Consider the following 14,711-nt stretch of genomic DNA (forward strand, 5'->3'; position numbering starts at 1 on the left):
ATTGAATACAGTCTACCTGACATTAATTAACTGTGATTCACCCTCACCCCACAGAAATTCAGAGTTAGTGATTCCTTCAATCCCTACAAACATCCAGCGACACAAAGAACTGCCCCAAAATCTGAGCTAGAGGTTACAACCTGTACTAAACCTACAATACAAGTTGGCAACCCTGGGAATTTAGTTGCAGGTCCTGTCAAGAGTCCGCAGCCCGCCACTAGTACCCATTCCCACTTTCCCATGTTTGAATTTGCCGCTCATGAATAGGTAAGCCGCAGTGGAGCGGTCACATGGTAGGATCATATGACCGTGACGTCAGGTCCTTTCCTAGGATAGGAACTACCCGCTACCCACTAACCTCACCTCACTTCTTCCGGTTTTGTCCCCGCCTATAGCTCCATTCCCTTCCGGTGTATGGAGGCAGAATAGACGGGGCCGCTTAGAAGGCCTGTGTCTTGCATAGGTTTCTGTGGGGGCTTAGTAGGGGACTTTTGCCCACCGCAGTCCGGGACACACTGCGGTCCTAGTGCTTGCAGATCGCATATCATCAGCTTAACAGAAGAGGATAGCAGAGAAAGCAACTTTGACAGTGGTTTTTTCACAGATCTCCCCGCCATGTCTCCGGAGCGGCTGTTGCATACAAGCTGCGGCTGAGATCGCTGATTACTTGCGTATTTTTTAAGCCCACACGGCGTGAAGAGCTGTTGTTTGAGTTTCACCCACTGGTCCTCTTCCCCTTCCTCTTCTACCCCGGGGTAACTGCGCTGTTTGGTGATCTGGTGGTAACAGAGGACGGGGGAGGTTTATGTACTCTGATTGTTTTATTGAAACGCTGTCTGAATAATTATCCTTTTGTTCACCTTTCATATGGTTCATTTTTCATATCCAGAACCAGTCAACGTGTTTTACTTTATTCAAGCACAACAGCATTATTTATACTAGTCTGTTTTTTTTAATTTGAAGTGTTTTTCTTTTAACCTTAATTCAAAATTCATTATTATTGTTCAGAGACTTGCTCACCCCTGCATCAGCTGCACATTTTTGATCACTATTAAATATAAGCACTGTCCAAAATGCCAACAGTACAGCTAGAGAACAGTCAGTTGGTGGTATCTGGGGGGCCCACGTCTGTACCTCAGCCCCCTCCACCTGGGACTGTAGTACCTTCAGCTGCTAGTCATGGATACCGGCTCAGCACCCTTATTGAATTTTTACTTCAGCGGACTTATCAAGAACTCAACGTACTGGCTGATTTGTGAGTATATTCAGTAGTAGATCTATGTTCTATTCTGTTCAATATCTGTTAACTTTATGGAAGTAGTGATGTTTAATTGCAGTGGTGTCAATTAATTAAATGACTTTATTGAATGAATGCATCAGCTGGGAACAAGTCACACATAAGAGTTTTTCTATTCCTTCTGCTTGACCATTTTGCTGTCTGTGGCAAGTTGATAAAACTCCTCAAACAATTTGCTGTGTTAAGACATCAGTCACCCACATACTATGTTCTACTAAGTGTCAGAATCACAGAGCGCAACCTCACTACAATAGGATTTTGGTTAAATGTGTCTGTGGTCATGTTGGGCTGCAGGGTGAGTTCAAATTTGGCTTAGTCAGTGCTTTTCTATAGTAGTTACCCTCAAACTACTACCCACATTGGAGATTTCAAGATGATCTGGAATTTCTATCATTCTGTTATTAAATTTGAGAGATGTCACAATGTGTAAACATTGCTATGGCATTAGGAGGCAGGTTTAGCCCTTGGTAATACCGTTCCACCAACTAATTTCTGGGTATAAAATATTGTTAGTTGCAGCAACTCTGTTGGTTTTTGCCTTCTGAAAATAACACAAATACATATTAAATACATATGAACGTTTTGTTTTTATTTCTTCGGCTAAACAGAGCAAAATTTAGCTACTCCATGTGTAGTTTTTCAGAGTTTATTAGATTATCAGCACACATATGATTCCCCCCCCACATATGATTCCCCCCCACATGTATACACCTGTGCTTGTAAGGTGATTCTCGCCTGAAACACACAAAGTTGCTTTTGCAAGAGATATGCGCCTGACAGATGCATGTGCTTTCAGGTTATTTTCAGTGGTGTCATGGTTATATTTGCATGTTTAAACTAATAGACCTCGACATTGCTTTTAAGTTGGCTAAATACACACTGATATATAGTAATTGTTTATATATATATATATATATATATATATATATATATATATATATATATATATATATATATATATATATATAGTGTAAAATATAAGGATATTTTAAGTCACCAAGGAGTTCCATGACCATATTTTATGGTCTCCATAAAAACTCAGGGGTTACTTCTAATATCCTCATAATTTCCAACAAGGGGTACTTTATTTATTATAATACACAAATTTTAGTGAGTCATGTGACAACTGACATCACTAAGCTCTGTTTCTAACTGATGACATCACTAAGAGCCATTTAAAGGATATAGTTTACAGGATATTCATGGATTTTGTGTATTATGCCATGAAAATTTCTTGGTTGGGCAGTTTAAACATTCATCTGCCAATGCACTGTGCCTGCCAGCGCATGGTACATTAGCAGGTGAAGAAGGTAAGATGAATCACAGATCCTTCACATCCTACATCCACCATCTATTTGGCCAATTGGTAGTATTCCATGCAGGTGTAAGGCCATCTGAGATCTTTAGTCTTCTATACAAATCAAATAACAGAAACCAAGTGTTAACTAACTTTTTTTTTTTTCCTTGTGTGTTCCACCTAGACTTCCAAGGAAGAGTGACATGGAAAGGTCAGTGTTTTCATGCTTGGTTAATTCTAAAATAATATTTTAATATGTTGTGCTGTAGATATTGTGTTGGAGATGGGTTTACGTAGTTTGTCTAGAGATAGACAGAGAGCTTTTGGCAAATAAGCCACAGACATGTCATGGGTTAGTTAACTAAAATGTCAGGGCAGGAACTGAGCCAAAGGAGGGTGGTTGAACTTCAGGGCAACAGTGATGTTCTGTCTGCTGCCTGAACGGGTTTGCCATGTGAATTTGAATAAAGGCATTTTTAACCTCAAGGTGCTGTGCTGAAACATTTTTACTGTCTGCTGCCTGAGGCATGAGATTCAATGCTAACCCCGCTTGGAAATTTGGTTATTAGACATGAGCTGTTCAAATACGTTATTATTTTGCTTTTAGGAAGATTGAAATAGTGCAGTTTGCCAGCCGAACTCGGCAACTCTTTGTCAGATTATTGGCACTAGTGAAATGGGCCAACAATGCCGGGAAAGTTGAAAAATGTGCGGTAAGTGCTCATAATTTTAAAAATGATAGAATCTGTTGTTATGCACTTCAGGCCAATGTTCCATCTAAGGTGTGAAAAACAATTTTATATTCTGAACACATTGTTTCTAAAAACTGTACACACAAGTTTAAAATGTGCACACAAAATACATTTTTTGCGCAAATAGCCGAGAAGGAATTAGAGGGAACATTGCTTTAGGCAACTTATTAGTGCATTAAGTAAATTTTCTAATTATCCCTATTATTCTGCCATGCTTCCTACAACATGCTTAAAGGGGTTGTTCATATTTAGATATGAAAATTAGGGGCGGAGAGGGAAATCCTGTGACTTTTTGTCACAAAACAAGGAAGTAAAAAATGTTTTCCCCTTGCCACCCCTTATTTGCATATGCAAATTAGGATTCGGATTTGGTTCGGTATTCGGCCGAATCCTTCATGAAGGATTCGAGGGATTGGCCGAATCCAAAATAGTGGATTCAGTGCATCCCTACAAGAAATTGAATAAGAGACTGATATATGATTAGGAGAGGCCCGGAACGTAACTTAATAAAAGTTAGATTAAAGGTGAATAACCCCTTAAAGCTTTATCTGCATTAAAAAAATATTCCATCCCCATTCATCTATTTTCCAGTTGTTAATATGAAGCATAACAAAAGTGTTGTAAAGTTAATATCTTTGGCTAACTAAGATTATAATTGCAGCAAGCTTTCAGAACATTTCAGTTTCTTTTTCAAAGCTGATTACGTATATGTTTATACACTTTTCTTTTAACAAGGTTAGGGTTTTTTTTATACACATTTGAAACAGTCACATTCTGTAGCTCATTATGTATTCAATATGGCCAGTAACCCTCTCCGAAAAATTTCACTGATATTCAGTTTACCAGCTATCCATCCAACAATTGGATAAATTCTAGTCTAGTCTAGTCTAGTGAGGCAGTCTTTTAGGAACCTAAGGCGGTATGGTTAGGTAGGAGAGCAAAAGCATATTCAAAACTTTGGACATTTGCAAAGGCCCTACTCCTGAACTGCACCATACCATTTAAGAAAATGTTGCTTCTTTTGCATACCAGTTAATAAAAATATAAAATAGTAGTGCAGTAGTTTTGGTGGTTGCCATCTTTCACAGCTTGATGTCATTTTCCCATGTACAGTTAAAGCCTATCCAAACCTGTCTTCAGCTGTTCATGCTTTTGGGTGGTAATTGTTGGTTAGTGGACATCAGCCGGCGGAACTGCTATAGTTGGTAGTATTTTAAACAGTATTTTAAATCCCTTGTTTTTTATTTTTTTAAACAGATGATATCCAATTTCTTAGATCAACAAACCATATTATTTGTGGACACAGCTGATCGACTGGCATCATTAGCAAGAGATGCACTTGTCCATGCTCGGTTACCTAGTTTTGCAATTCCTTATGCCATTGATGTTCTTACAACGGGATCTTACCCAAGGCTACCAACTTGTATTCGGGTATGAGTTGTATATCATTTCCTTTCTGATTTCGCTGCCCTGATTACATTTTAATAAAGCTTATGATTGTGTTGGTTGCAATGACTGTGCAGCAGAATTTACAATCTACAGCAGGCAAGTTATTGTGTTTGTTTATTATACTTCCTCAGAAGTAGGTCATTCTATTAGTATGTACAGCTGTCAGAATTAGCTAATTAATTTTTTCCCTTGTTTCTGATAGGATAAAATAATTCCTCCAGATCCCATAACAAAAAGTGAAAAGCAAGCTACACTTCAGCAGCTCAATCAGATTCTCAGGCATCGATTAGTAACTACAGATCTTCCCCCACAACTAGCGAATCTCACTGTTGGTAAGTTTTTGTTTTTTGAATTATTAAATTTGTGGCTTAATAATGTAACTTGAGTTTTTTTTTAAGCAATCAACTCTAGTAGCTCATATATAAAGAAGCATGTTCTGCTTAGGATGTTTTTTTTTTATATTTATACATTTTTCAGCAGAGTTCATCTTGATCCTTCTGTTTGTATACATATGTTATATAGACAGCCATCAAGCAGTTGTGCTGTTGCTCTTTTAATATCATCAGAGATAACGGTGGTTATTATATAATTGTATAACCTTGAAACTTTCTTTTTAAACAGCCAATGGGCGTGTAAAGTTTCGTGTTGAAGGGGAATTTGAAGCAACATTAACTGTGATGGGCGATGACCCTGATATCCCTTGGAGATTACTAAAATTGGAAATACTTGTAGAAGATAAGGAAACTGGAGGTAAGTGTGAATCTTTTTGTTTTCTGTTACAGCAGTAGTTAAAGCTTTAAGCCTAGCTGAGTGTAAATTTCTATGTGGTGGTATTTATAGTTATATAGACATTCTGCAGATTTAGTACAGCTGATACTTTATAAAACTATACACTTCTTTTCTTCAACTATTGGTTTTTAGACTTTACCATGCTTTTTGTCATTGCTGCAGAAGCTTCAACATCAGGCTTTTGGGTAGGGTCTGATGCCCCTTGAGCACTAAAGATTCAGTAGCAATAGAAAAAGGCAGTTTAAAGTCTGACAGAGGTAGGTAATGGTGCTAGGAAGGCATTTCTACCAAATAAACTATATCTATATCTACAGTCATATGAAAATTTTTGGAAACCCCTCTTAATTCTTTGGAGTTTTGTTTATCGTTGGCTGAGCTTTCAAAGTAGCAACTTCCTTTTAATATATAACATGCCTTATGGAAACAGTAATATTTCATCAGTGATATAGTTTATTGAATTAACAGAAAATATGTATCATAACAAAGCATAAATGTGGGCACCCCAACAGAGATATTACATCAATACTTAGTTGAGCCTCCTTTTGATCCCTTTTGAAAAATGAAACAGCCTCTAGACGCCTCCCATAGCCTTTGATGAGTGTCTGGATTGACCATTCGTCCATGCAAAATTTCTCCAGTTCAGTTTATGGCTGCCGAGCATGGACAGCCTGCTGCAAATCATCCCATAGATTTTCGATGATATTCAAGTCGGTGGACTGTGATGGCCATTCCATAATATTATTCTTCTCCCTCTGCATAAATGCCTTTGTAGAATTTGAATTGTGTTTAGGGTTATTGTCTTGTTGGAATATCCAACCCCTGCGTAACTTCAACTTTGTGACTCATGCTTGAACATTATCCTGAAGTATTTGTTGATATTGTGTTGAATTCATCCGACCCTCAACCAGAAAGGGGAACTCCGGCTTCCAAACCAAAATTTGATAAAGAGGCCCACATAACACAGAAACCCCTAATATACCCATCACAGTTACCTGTTTCTTCAAAAACTATGAATAAATGCCATTTTCTATACTGAAGTCCAGCTGTTTAACAGTTCTTCTCTGTCTGCATCATTTGAAATCCTGGCAGGGAAGGAGGGACTACACACTATTACAAATTGTAACAACTTCTTCACAGTTAACAGACCGCATGCAGGAACTACATCACCCACAAGGCATTGCACTGTCATGTTCCATTCGTTATTGAAATCACATGTGCAGGGAATTGTGGGGTTTGGAGGATGCAGGCTAAGGACAGATGGCTGCTGATACAAAGTAACCGTAGTCAGCCAGCTCAGCAAAGTAGATTAGGGAACTGTCAGAAGCCATTAAAAATCATGACAAGTCTGCATATTTTTTAATTTATGTATATTGCAAAGTTGCTTGAAATTTTGTTTACTTTTCAAAAAGCTTAAGTTATGTTTGTGTGGAGTTCCCCTTTAACAAGGGACCCAGTCCCTGAACAAGCCACACAGCCCTACAGCATGATGGAACCTCCACCAAATTTGACAGTAGCTAGCAGGTGTTTTTCTTCAGCCATGCAATGTGCTTTTTGTTATTACCAAATAGCTAAATTTTTGTCTTATCAGTCCAAACCACTTTGTTCCAGAATGATTGTGGCTTATCTAAATGAGCTTTTGCATACAACAAGCGACTGTTTGTGGCGTGAGTGCAGAAAGGTCTTCTTTCGCATCACCCTGCCATACAGATGTTCTTTGTGCAAATTGCGTTGAATTGTAGAATGATGTACAGATACACCATCTGCAGCAAGATGTTCTTGCAAGTCTTTGGAGGTGATTTTTGGGTTGTCTGTAACATTCTTGCAATCCTCCGCATATGCTGCTCCCGTATTTTTCTTGACTTGCCAGACCTGGATTTTACAGCAACTGTGCCTGTGTCCTTCCATTTCCTGATTACATTCCTTATAGTTAAAACTGACCGTTTAAACCTCTGAGACAGCTTTTTGTAGCCTTCCCCCTAAACCATGATACTGAACAGTCTTTGTTTTCAGATCTTATGAGAGTTGCTTTAAGGATCCCATGTTGTCACTCTTCAGAGGAGAGTCAAACAGAAGCACAACTTGCAATTGGCCACCTTGTTGTAAATACTGTACCTTTTCTCATGGTTGGACACACCTGCCTATGAAGTTCAAGGCTTATTGAGCTAATCCAACCAATTTGGTGTTGCTAGTAATCAGTATTGAGCAGTTACATGCATTCAAATTAGCAAAATTACAAGGGTACCTAAATGTTTGCACGTCCAGTTTTTCACATTTGATTTAATTACATACAACTGATATATATATATATAATATCTCTCTCTCTCTCTCTCTCTCTCTCTCTCTCTCTCTCTCTCTCTCTCTCTCTCTCTCTCTCTCTCTCTCTCTCTCTCTCTCTCTCTCTCTCTCTCTCTCTGTGTGTACTACTCACATTTTTTACAGTAATGATGTTTGCTGATGTCATCACCTGTGTCTTACATTTTCTTCCCACCTCTGTCTTTAATTTGGCACTGTTTGCTGGGTTTATTCACTTTGAGAAATAAATATATTATGTACATATTGATAATGGGTTGAGTGCAGAGGAACTCTTGTATGTGTCTATTTGAATTTGTCTATAACAAACAAGTGGAAGTTGTGCTCACCGCTAATTTTTAAAAACCGTAAGCGGGGTGCAATGCACACATTCCATTAATTTTGTTTTTTTCATACCGTTTTGTCTTTAAGATGGCCGTGCATTAGTTCACAGCATGCAGATCAACTTCATCCACCAGCTTGTTCAGTCAAGACTTTTTGCTGATGAAAAACCACTTCAGGACATGTACAACTGTTTACGTATCCTTGCTATATATTTGAGATCCTGTTAATCTTATTTTGGAAATGTGGAATTAAGTTTCTTATTTTAGCCATTGTTTTGTACATCTTTGCTTCAAAGGTGCAGTATATTGCTATGTATATTTTTTGCTCAACAGCACAGTACATAGCTCTTGTGTTGGAAAAGTATACTGCCTGGTTTTTTTTTTTTTTTTTAAAGGTAAGTTTTATTTCTTTTTAAAACACACAGCAATCATACATACAACAAATAAGTACACTCGCAGACTAAACTGTACAAGTTTGGCAGGATGAAAACATGGCATAGGCTATCACCAAGCATAACACAAGACAGTGATCGAGCAGTTGAGATGGACACTATCAAACTCAGGTGAACTTTACATCTGAAGGCTAGGTTGGGACTGTCGAGGATATGTAGGATAGCTAACCATGAAGGATTTCATAATAGGAGATGGACTTGGTTAAGACTTGCTATAGAGGGGTCGGGTCAATGTCATTCCACAATCCCCAAATTTTATCAAATTTTGTTGGTGTTCCCCTAACTTCGTAGGTGAGCTTATATAGGGGTACCGCTTTGTTAACCAGTTGTATCCACGCATTGAGAAAGGGTGAGAGGTTACCCATCCAGTGAAGGGCTACAGTTTTTTTCGCATAAAAGAGTAGGATACAAAAAGAGATTCGAGTATACTTAGCTGGGATTATCTCTTCTAGGACCCCCAAAAGGCAAACTGTAGGTGAAATTATTCTCGGAAAGTCAAGATTGTCCGCTAGATAGTTTACGACTTGTGTCCAAAAGCTCAATATGTAGTGGCATTCCCAGATTAAGTGGAAGAAATCCGCAGCTTGTTGGTGACACCAGGGACAGGAGTCGCAGGGGATCCGGCCCATCATTTTGAGTCGTGTGGGAGTTATGTAAATATGATGCATAATTTTATATTGAATTAGTTTGTCTTTCAACGATATCAGGCCAGTGTATATGTGACCTGTTGCTTCTTCCCAGTCATCCTGCTCAAGGCCTACATTTTTGGTATTCCACCAGTCTTGTGCCGATCGAAAAGGTTTGGGGCCGGATAAAAGGAATTGCTGGTAGAGCTGGGACACCAGCTTTGCCGGGTTGGGATCATGAAGAATTTCTTCTATGACTGGGCAGGATTGCTGGGGAGTAAGGCTGTTAAATTGGGAGTGGAAGGCATGACGTAATTGTAGGTACTTAAATAATGGAATTTCTGTTGGCTGGCACTTTTGTCGTAGTGAGCAAAGGGTGGCAAAGGTATGATTCTCAAGGAGGTCCTTCAAGCATTTAATGCCTTGCCTTGACCAGAAAACAGAGTGTTGCAAGGATCTAAAGTGATTTAGATAGGAATTTCCCCAGAGTGGGAGGTGAGGGGATAGGAGGGGTGGTGAATGTCCCAAAAGTTTGAGAGCTATCAGCCAGGCCTTCTGTGGGCTAGTCAGTGTCGTCGGTAATGGGCCAGAATCCCTGGGACTCCGATAGGGAAAGTTGCGGAGACCCTCCCACGAGGATAGTAAAAGAGCTTGCAACTGCGAGTTTGGGTTATATGGGTCAGGGTTAAAGCACCAGTGGAGGTAATATACTTGTGAAATACCAATGGAAGTTGGGGAGGGCCAGTCCTCCCACGTCGCATGGTGCACACAGCTTTGACCAAGCGATTCTGGGTGTTTTATTGTTCCAGAGGAAGGGGATCACGATTTGGTTTATACTTTTAAAGTATTTTTTGGAGATATATATTGGCGCATTATGGAGTAGGTAGAGAATTTTGGGGAGGTAAATCATTTTAATGACATTTACCCTACCCCAGAGAGACAGAGGGAGTTTAGTCCATCGATTTAAGGTATTGGTCAGATTAACTAAAATTGGGTCGAGGTTCAAAGTAGTGTATTTTGTGAGATCTGCATGGACTATCACTCCTAGGTACTTGAATTGGGTGGCCCATTCGAGAGGGGTCTCCTTTGGTAGAGATCGAGGTTGACCAGGGTCAATGGGGAATAAGACTGATTTTTCCCAGTTAACTCGTAGTCCGGAGAAGGAGCCAAACCGGTTGACCAGGTCCAGGAGGGCCGTAAGAGAATCATTGGGATCTGCCAAATATATAAGGAGGTCATCTGCAAAAAGGGAGATTTTTTCCTGAATAGTGCCGTAGGTTAAACCCTTGATTAAAGGAGACTGTCTGGTCAGTATTGCTAGCGTTTTTGTTTTTTTTTTTAAATGAAAAATGTTACTATTCATATTTTTTTATCAAAAGGTAAAAACTGAAAATCTTTCTTATTGCAAGAAATATATAAAACTTAAAAAATATATAAAAATATAGATAATTTAAAAAATAATAGACAAGAAAGAAAGTCATTTAAAAGTGTCAAAGAATAAAAATTAAGACCTTTACAAACTGTCTTTGTCGGGTGTAGCCAGCAGAAAAAAAAACTACATATTTACAATGCAATGGCAGAAGTCCATTGAACTATTTGAATATGTTAATTGCCTTCCTGAGATCCGATTTTTTTCGGAGGGAAAACTTGCTTCGAATTAGATTCAAATCCGATTCGAATTTTTGGCTTGGGACTATCCGATCGAATATGAAATTTTTTCATAAATAACCTGCCATTCCAGTTGAGTATATTCGAATCTATTAGAGTAAAAAATAATTCACATAAATTCAAAATTCAACCTTTGATAAATCTGTACACCAATATATTTATATTTTCTTAACAATTTCCCAGATTCCTTTTGCCTGTCACTTCAGTTAGAAGTCCTTCATTCACAGACATTAATGCTGATCAGAGAACGTTGGGGAGATCTTGTCCAAGTCGATCGATATCTTGCTGGAAAATTCCTTACACTTACTGTCTGGAAGTATGTTTCCCCCCCCAACTTTGGTCTTGAGTACTTGGAGAAGGCGATTATTCTCAAAACCTTAATGGGATCTCCTTAAAACTTAAATTACGCAAGTGCATTTATCTGCAAGTGGCATTTTGATAATTTGATTGGATTTGACTACTTGATTAGCAGCAAAAATTTTAAATAGAGCACCAGATGTGCTCTTTAAGTCACTTGCATATCACTGCGACTTCAAGGACATATTTATGATTCTATGTGATTTCAAGCAGCAGATAACCAAGTTTCAGCACTCTTTTAATTTGTTTTTACTTTTTAAAGTCGCTAAACTATATATTTAGTGGTAAATTCGTTTCCAGGGTTTATGCACAGCAGGTTTCTTGCATTCAATAGTTGATGACTCTTAAAATTCTATAACTTGTCATACATGTACAAACTCAGGCAAGGTCCATTAATAACAAATTATTTTCTGTAATTTAAACTTTCATTTTTGAGGGATCCCAACTTGTATAATTTGCCTGGTTTCTTATATTCTTTATTAATTTGTTTTCAGTTGCTTATCATTTGTTTTTTTTTTTAGCCAACAAGTTTTAGGCAGAAAAACTGGAACTGCCTCCGTCCATAAAGTCACAATCAAGATTGATGAAAATGATTGCTCAAAACCTCTGCAGATTTCACATGAGCCTCCTTTGCCTGCTTGTGATTCTAAATTAATGGAAAGAGCTATGCGGGTAAGAGTTAAAAATGGTTCATGATTTGCATATAACTGCATTTTAGGGGGGGCTGGGGCCATATGTACAGATATTGATCTTTAGTCATCCATGCACACAAAAAAGCATCATCTTTACAATGATTGATTTGGCTAATAAATTGTGATTGGTCTCACTGAATTTAATTGGACAAAATTAAAAAAAGTGGGCTAAGCAGGGATTCAATTCTAAATGATTGCAGGATCATTGTTCTATCTGGAAACCCAAGGATTTATTTCCTGTGAGTGATCTGACAAACTCTCAGGCCCATGGGGTTTAACTGTATTAGCCATTGAGTGATTGGATGCACCCTAGATTGTAAGTTCACTGACTGACTGATGTACAAATTTTTTTTAACTTGCTGTGTATTAGTGGGACAGCTGAAGCCTAAAAGTGGCCATACATGTAGAGAACCGCTCATTTGTTGATTTCGCCAAACGAGTGGATCTCTTCCCCCCCATATGCCCACATTGAGATGGGCAATATTGGGCTGATCCGATCGTCGGCCCTAGGACCCAACAATCGGATCGTGAAGTAGCAATATGAGCAGTCGGATCGCGGGACTGCATCAACGAACAGATGCAGCTGCGATCGGACGGGATTTTTAACCCTGCCCGATCGACATCTATCATCAGGGAGAGGATTTGCGGTCAGCAGACCATTGGGTTGATGTTGGTCTCCATTACTTTGGATATGTGTTGATTTTCTATAAAGGGTGATAAAATCCTGAATATTGGACTGTGTGCTTTCTGAATTATTTTATTTAATTTATTTTTATAGATTGACCATCTGTCAATAGAAAAACTGCTAATAGACAGTGTTCATGCAAGGTCACACCAGAAACTCCAGGAACTGAAGACCATCCTGAAAAGTTCCAACCCCAATGACAACTGTATGTGTATTTTTTTAATCTTCTTATAATATATTTACAGCAGTGAAAATAAGTATTGAACATGTCAAAGTTTTTGATAAATAAATTTCTAATGGGGCTATTGACATGAAATTTAAATCAGATGTCCGTAACAACCCAAGTAATCCAAACATATAAAGTAGTCAAAACAAGTCCATATATTAAGTATGTGTAGTAAAGTGGAATGACACCGGGGATAAGTATTGAACCTATGAAGGTACAAAAAGGCATGTCAAGCCAAGAAACCAGCTGAAGTTTGTCAGTTTGTCAGTAAAGCAATCCTGCCCCATATCAGTGCAAATGAATCCCCTTAGTTTAGTCTTAATCGATTGCCTTTAAAAAGGTTTCTCATTAACAAGGTTTTACACAAGAATATATGAGCTGCCTGTAGCGAAAATCCGTACAAACAACAAATTATCCACCCCATTTCCAATCCTCAGAGGAACCAGGCAGGGCTGCCCCCTTTCCCCTTTTTTGTTTGCACTGGCCATGGAGCCTATGGCCTGTCGCATCAGGGCCTCCCGGGACATTGAAGGGCTTAGGATTGGGAACCTAACTGAGGTCATTTCAATGTATGCTGATGACACTTTACTATACCTGCCTAACTCACACCTGGCACTGACGCAAGCTCTAAACATTATAAATGATCACACTAATTATTCTGGACTCAGGATAAACTGGTCCAAGTCGGTTCTCTTTCCTATAGATACTCTTCCACCGGATAATCCTCAGAGGACTTTGGGACTTAATTGGGTGACCACCTTCAAATATTTGGGGATTTGGATCCATGCTGACCTAAATAAATACGTAGAACTTAATATTCTGCCTCAAATACGATATATGGAACAGAAAAGAACTGCATGGGCTACTTTGCCTCTATCTTTAATCGGTAGGATAAACCTCTTTAAAATGGTGATACTACCGAAATTAACTTATATCTTTAGACAATCCCCATTAATGATTCCTCATATGATCTTCTCTAAACTCAAAAGCCTTGCACTTATGATGTACTGGAATAATGCTACCCCTAGACTAGCTCTCACCACCTTACAACTCCCGACTCAGCAGGGAGGTTTGGCGGCCCCTAACCTTTTCTTTTATTATTTGGCATCTCAGTTGGTAGTTGTGAGGAATTGGGCCAACTCTGATGACACCAATGCGTCTGTACTTCTTGAAGCTCAATTGGCAGGGTCCTTTGAAGGTCTAAAAAATCTACCTTATCGGGGTGCTACTTATAATGTTACGGTCTCCCTTCTGATGAAAGAGACACTTAAAGCCTGGCGTTTGGTTAATCAATATTACCCTAAGCTACACTCTCAATGCTCCGGCTTTGCCCCGCTGTGGTGTAACCCCTATCTGAAGCAGTTAGAGTTGATCCCTGACCCTCAGCTCTGGGCGAGATATAACATAAAATATATATCAGATATCACAGAGGAGGGTAAACTCATTGGTTTTCAGGCCCTAAAAGAGACTTATACTTTGCCAAATAATATGCTTTTTAGATATTTGCAATTGAGACACGCGTTTGTGACTCAGTTTAAGGGGGACACGGTAGACACCACGCTAAATAGCTTGCAGGTAGGGGTACATAAACAGGTGTTAGGCAAGCCTCTATCATATTTTTATTCACAACTACAGACTGTTAAGGGTACCCCTCTCAATAGATTGTGGACCAAGTGGCAGCAGGACATCCCTGAACTCACGCAGGAACACTGGGAAGAAGCACTGAGTTCCATCTTTGAAGGAGTAATCAGTAGTAAAGACAGAATGACACAAATTAACTACCTACAT

General features: G+C 38.9%; 1 protein-coding gene across 3 annotated transcripts in view; it reads left to right on the top strand.

The window, feature by feature from the left end:
- Positions 1 to 361: 361 nt before the first annotated feature.
- Positions 362 to 14,711, top strand: part of med14.S (mediator complex subunit 14 S homeolog) — a 51,669-nt gene continuing 37,319 nt past the window's right edge. For 2 of the 3 annotated variants that reach the window (XM_041583749.1, XM_041583750.1), the window contains exons 1-10: positions 363 to 1,255; positions 2,779 to 2,805; positions 3,202 to 3,307; positions 4,604 to 4,777; positions 4,998 to 5,127; positions 5,417 to 5,545; positions 8,306 to 8,413; positions 11,147 to 11,279; positions 11,842 to 11,992; positions 12,791 to 12,902. In XM_041583749.1, the coding sequence (XP_041439683.1) occupies positions 1,074 to 1,255; positions 2,779 to 2,805; positions 3,202 to 3,307; positions 4,604 to 4,777; positions 4,998 to 5,127; positions 5,417 to 5,545; positions 8,306 to 8,413; positions 11,147 to 11,279; positions 11,842 to 11,992; positions 12,791 to 12,902 (1,252 nt within the window). In that variant the 5' untranslated portion in view covers positions 363 to 1,073. Of the gene's footprint in view, positions 1,256 to 2,778; positions 2,806 to 3,201; positions 3,308 to 4,603; positions 4,778 to 4,997; positions 5,128 to 5,416; positions 5,546 to 8,305; positions 8,414 to 11,146; positions 11,280 to 11,841; positions 11,993 to 12,790; positions 12,903 to 14,711 lie in introns of all 3 variants that reach the window. The other variant, XM_041583751.1, reaches the window with a different exon arrangement.

This window comes from Xenopus laevis, chromosome 2S (assembly GCF_017654675.1).
Source record: "Xenopus laevis strain J_2021 chromosome 2S, Xenopus_laevis_v10.1, whole genome shotgun sequence".
NCBI lineage: Eukaryota > Metazoa > Chordata > Amphibia > Anura > Pipidae > Xenopus > Xenopus laevis.